Source organism: Athene noctua, unplaced genomic scaffold (genome assembly GCF_965140245.1).
Source record: "Athene noctua unplaced genomic scaffold, bAthNoc1.hap1.1 HAP1_HAP1_scaffold_36, whole genome shotgun sequence".
Taxonomy (NCBI): Eukaryota; Metazoa; Chordata; class Aves; order Strigiformes; family Strigidae; genus Athene; species Athene noctua.
Genome location: NW_027437538.1, coordinates 1494570 through 1499679, shown reverse-complemented (window position 1 = coordinate 1499679; position 5110 = coordinate 1494570). Strand labels below are relative to the sequence as shown.

Here is a 5110-nt window from a genome sequence, read left to right as displayed (position 1 = left end):
GAAAGGAAATAAGATAAACCAATGTGGGTAAAACAAAATCAGTTTTAATATAAGCAAATCGAAGAAAGGTCCACGTGCGGAAGCAAAAGCAAACAGATTTATTCTCTACTTCCCTTGAAGAGTTGCTGTGGGGCCTTCTCAGGATCAGGGCTCCCATACGCGGAGTGGTTGCCTCGGAGGACCAAGGGTGACCCCACCCCCTTCCTCCTTTCTCCCAGCTTTACACTGAGCAGACGTCACATGGTCTGGAATATCCCTTTGGTCGTTTGGGTCAGCTGTCCTGGCTGTGTCCCCTCCCAAGATCTTGCCCACCCCGTCCCACTGGGGGAAATGTCGGAAGGAGCCTTGGTGCTGTGTAAGCCCTGCTCAGCAGCAGCCACAACACCAGGGTGCTGCCAACACCCTGCAGCTCCCAGCACAAACCACAGCACCGTGGGGCTGCTGTAGGGGAAACCAAATCCAGCTCAGCCAGAGACAGTGCAGTCTCCCCATTTTGGGGAAGTAAGGGCGACCTGAATAGTGTTGAGTGAAGGTCTGACAGGGTGGGGCTTGGTAACCAGTTCCCATGGACTGTGTGGGGAGGCTGAGGGACCTGGAGTGCTTTCGCCCAGCGGTGTGGAGGCTCCAGGAACAATAGGAGTAGCCTGAAAGTGAGTGAAGGGTGACTTCAGACATGATGGAGATTGTCTTTGTTGAAAGATACACCATGAGAAAGAACTAATGCATCAAGTGGATCTGGGGAGGAACAGACTGGGCACAGAGCAGTGTCCCTGGAAGGGCAGTGCTGTGGTGGAACAGGTCACCCCGAGGGAGACTGGAGCAGCCCCAGGCTTTGTGTGTCAAGGAGCAGGCAGGGAGGACGCAGAGATCTCAGGAAAGGAAGGGAGATGCTCAGGGGAGAGCAGGGTGTGGTAGCTGGGTGGACGTCTCCAGCCGGCAGAGAAAGAGGTGCAGGTGTGGGACACGGTGGGACAGCCTGTGGTGGAGACGACAGAGGGGTGAGCAAAGTCTGAGCATCCCCCAGCAGAGCTGAGCTCTCTCTGCCCTTGGCTCTGGCTGGTGTCTCTGCCACTGGTGGCCATGAGGAAGCCCCTTCCCCTTCCAGCACTGGGTCTCATGGCCTCCCCTTCCCCAGCCGAGAGCCTGGCAGGGGTTGGACCATAGTCCTGCCCTTGGCATTGCCCATCCCCACATCACCCTGCCCCAGGAAGAGCCCTGAGGAACAGCATCTGACTTCCCAGGGGCTGGGGGTCAGGGCGTGGCCCTTTGCTCCATGTAACACACCCAGGTTTGCTCAGAATCTGTTCCACACTGACAGGGCCTTTGTTTCCCTGTCATCTCTGCCGGGAGTTTTCTGCTGTAACCAGCCCCGCAGGAGGTTTGTCAGGAATGGTCCTCACTGGGAGCCATTAACACTCCAAGAAACTTTGCAGTTGGCCTCTGGCTTTGACTTCCTGACTGGCACCTTCATCATCCAATCACTGTCTGAGGTCCATGGACTCAGACCAACCCTCCTCAAGGAGTCATTAAAATGCCTTGGGCTTGCATTCTGCTGTGATGCTGGGCCGGGCTGCTGGGCTGGAGGGAGCTGAGGGCAAGTGGTCAGCGCTGCAGAGAGCCAGCTCTGCCCAGGAGCAGCTCCTCTGCAAAGCGCAGCAGGGCTGAGGGCACTGCCTGCAGGCACCGAGGGCAGAGGAGCCGGGCACAGAGAGGGCAGAGGCAGACGGCACTGGCAGGGTGCTGAGAGCTCACTGCAGGAGAAATCTTCCCAGCAGGTAACATGGTAAGTGAACTCTTGTTTTGCTGGGTGGGCAGGGGGAGGTGGCATTTTATTCCTCCTTTCTAGAGAAAGTGCTAAGGCAGCTGTTTCATTAGCACATCTTTAATTGTCTCCTGAGCCCCTGCAGAGGCAGAGCTGCCCCTGGGCAGGGCCCTGCTGCCAGGAGGGGTCTGCAGGGCAGAGCTGAGCACCCAGCGGGTGGGATGGGGGCTGTGAGCACTGACAGGGAGGAGACGTGGGGACAGAGAAGCAGCTCCTGGCTGGGACAGCTCCAGGCACCAGAGACATGGGCAGGGAGTCAGAGGGAGCTGCTGCTGGAAACACCTTGGGGGCAGGAATTCAGGCACCCCCTGCCATCCCCTGCAGTGCAGACACCCACTCCAGAGGAGCCCCCTGGTCTCCTCTCCCAGCCAGCAGAGCCCCACCCGCTGTCCCTGTGCTGCCTCCTCCCAGCAGCACTGGGGCATTTCCCCACATTTCCCCGTGGGCCTCTGCTCCCCGCGTTGGGATCACCGGACGTTCGGGGATGGGCGGGGGTTCAGCTGGGAGCAAGACCTGTGGGCACTGCCATGCAGATGTTTCCCTGGGAGTGAAATGTCCCAGTGCCCTCGCCATCTGCAGGCTCCGGGGGACACAAAGGAGCCAGTTCCCCCCTCAGGACACCCCATCTTTAGGGCACTGGACTCTTTCCCAGTGGGGTCCTGCTGGGCTGCAGCCTGTCCTCCAGAAGGGCACAGCTCTCCCCGGGCAGCTCTGTGTTCTCCAGCAGCCCCGTGAGGAACTGGATGGAGAGAAATGAGAAATCTGTCCTGACTGATTGATGCTTTTTCCTCTGTGAACAGGCCCTCGTGCCGTGAGGGAGCAAATGTCCAACGGCAGCTCCATCACCGAGTTCCTCCTCCTGGCATTCGCAGACAGACGGGAGCTGCAGCTCCTGCACTTCTGGCTCTTCCTGGGCATCTCCCTGGCTGCCCTCCTGGGCAACGGCCTCATCATCACCGCCATCGCCTGTGACCACCGCCTGCACACCCCCATGTACTTCTTCCTCCTCAACCTCTCCCTCCTCGACCTGGGCTCCATCTCCACCACTCTCCCCAAAGCCATGGCCAACTCCCTCTGGCACAACAGGCACATCTCCTACTGGGGGTGTGCTGCACAGACATTTTTTGTTCTATTCCTGATGGTGGGAGAGTATTTCCTTCTCAGAGTCCTGTCCTACGACCGCTACGTTGCCATCTTCAAACCCCTGCACTACGGGACCCTCCTGGGCAGCAGAGCTTGTGTCCACATGGCAGCAGCTGCCTGGGGCACTGGGTTCCTCAATTCTCTCCTGCACACAGCCAACACATTTTCAGTGCCATTGTGCCAAGGCAATGCTGTGAACCAGTCCTTTTGTGAAGTTCCCCAGATCCTCAAGCTCTCCTGCTCAGAATCAGACTACTGCAGGGAAGCTGGGCTAATCATTATTAGTATCTGTTTTGACCTTGTATGTTTTGTGTTCATTGTGGTGTCCTATGTGCAGATCTTCAGGGCCGTGCTGAGGATCCCCTCTGAGCAGGGACGGCACAAAGCCTTTTCCACGTGCCTCCCTCACCTGGCCGTGGTCTCCCTCTTTATCACTGCTGGCATGGTTGACTACCTGAAGCCCCCGTCCCTCTCTTCCCCATCCCTGGACCTGGTGGTGTCATTTCTGTACTCGGTGGTGCCTCCAGCAGTGAACCCCCTCATCTACAGCATGAGGAACCAGGAGCTTAAACAGACACTGAAGAAGCTGATTCAATCAGCTGTTTATCAGCACCATTAACCTGCCCGTGTCTCTTCAGAAGTGATTTTACGTTCATCTCAGGAATCCCCTGGACTTTGGGCATTTATCTGTGATAAAACTATTTTTTCATGTCTGCACCTACTTCACTTCCATAGACTCCTTAACCAGCCTTTCTCACCCAGAGGTGTATATGTGTGTTTGGCACGATGGTACAGCTGGGCTCCCATGTGGCACCTCTGTAATAAAAGGGGATTTCCTCAATGTCTGCAGGTTGGGCTCTTCTTCCAATGCTCAGGTCATGCTGCATTAATTGCTCCCAAAAGGGACTTGGATTCTCCATGGGACAAGGGCATGGGGCAGTGTATTAGGGAAAGGGCCTGGCTGACCCTTCAGCCATGGATGCTGAGTTCCTCTGGAGATGGAGAATGATCCCAGGGATGTGCCTGGGACTGTCACCCCATGGCTCTCAGGCACCACAGCCCACTCGCTCTGCAGAGCAGCACCACCAGCTCTGGGCCCTGTGGAGAGAACAGGGACAGGGTAGGAGCAGTAGAAGAGGTCAGCAAGGACACATTTCACTGGTGAAAGGCTCTCTGTGGGCAGGCACATACATGGAGTAAAGAAAGAGATTAGCACTGTTCTTCCAGTTGGAAATAAATGACTAAGAGTTATCTATTTCTGAATGCAGGAAAGCCTGAGGAGTCTCTGGGACAGAAGGTTTTTTCTGTGAGGGGCCTGGCACAGAGGGGCTTGCTCGGAGTGGACAATAAGGATGCCTTGGAGACAGGAGCAGGGACACAGGGAGACACTGGCCTCCATCTCCTCATGCCATGGCTGGCCTCAGCCCTGGGCTGATGGGGAGGCTGAGACACCTCTCATTTCTTCCTTCACTCCCACACCTGAACAGAACTCAGGAAACAGCCATGAGCCTGGAGGAGGGAGAAACCTCCTGCACCGAGGTCCCATGGCTGCAGGGGAATCAGAAGGGTTTGTGGGACAAGTGAGAGTGCTGGCTGGTGTGTGTGTGTGATCATGTGTGTAAAAGGCAGGAAATGGATTGGAAGTAGAGGTGGGGGAATGTGTCATATTGAGGCAAAACAGGTTGAGTTTTGAGGCAGCAGAAGCAGGAGGCTGTGCAGTTCAGTGCTAGGATATGGGGATAAATAGAGGATCCAAGGGAGGCTGGGGGCTGGGACATCGTTGGTGAAAAATGAGAACTGGCAGGTTTGTAAGAAGCTGCACAGGTTCTGGGGATCTCACAGCCCTTGTCAGAGCACAGAAAATGACAGTTTCTGTTTGAAGACAGTGAGGACAGAGAGTCATCAGTAAGTGCTGGGACAGCCTGGGGTCAGAGTGAGGTGGGGCAGCAGGGGTGGGGTGAAAATCTGCAGAGAAACAGGCAGAGGCAGAGGAAAGTGTGGGACAGCCTGTGGTGGGGATGGGCCCTTGGCTGAGGCTGGCACCCCCCAACAGAACTGAAATCCTTGTCCTCTCGACTATGGCTGCTGTCGCTTCCCCTGAGGACCCTGAGAGGACACCAGTTCCTACAGGCACAGCACTTTGCT

The 5110-nt window shown here is 56.3% G+C and overlaps 1 protein-coding gene across 1 annotated transcript; it reads left to right on the top strand.

Moving 5' to 3' along the window:
* The first annotated feature begins 2645 nt into the window (after window positions 1-2645).
* Window positions 2646-3584, top strand: LOC141974248 (olfactory receptor 14A16-like). The gene has a single exon (XM_074933581.1). The coding sequence runs from the start codon at window positions 2646-2648 to the stop codon at window positions 3582-3584; it is 939 nt and encodes a 312-aa protein (XP_074789682.1).
* Window positions 3585-5110: the final 1526 nt, after the last annotated feature.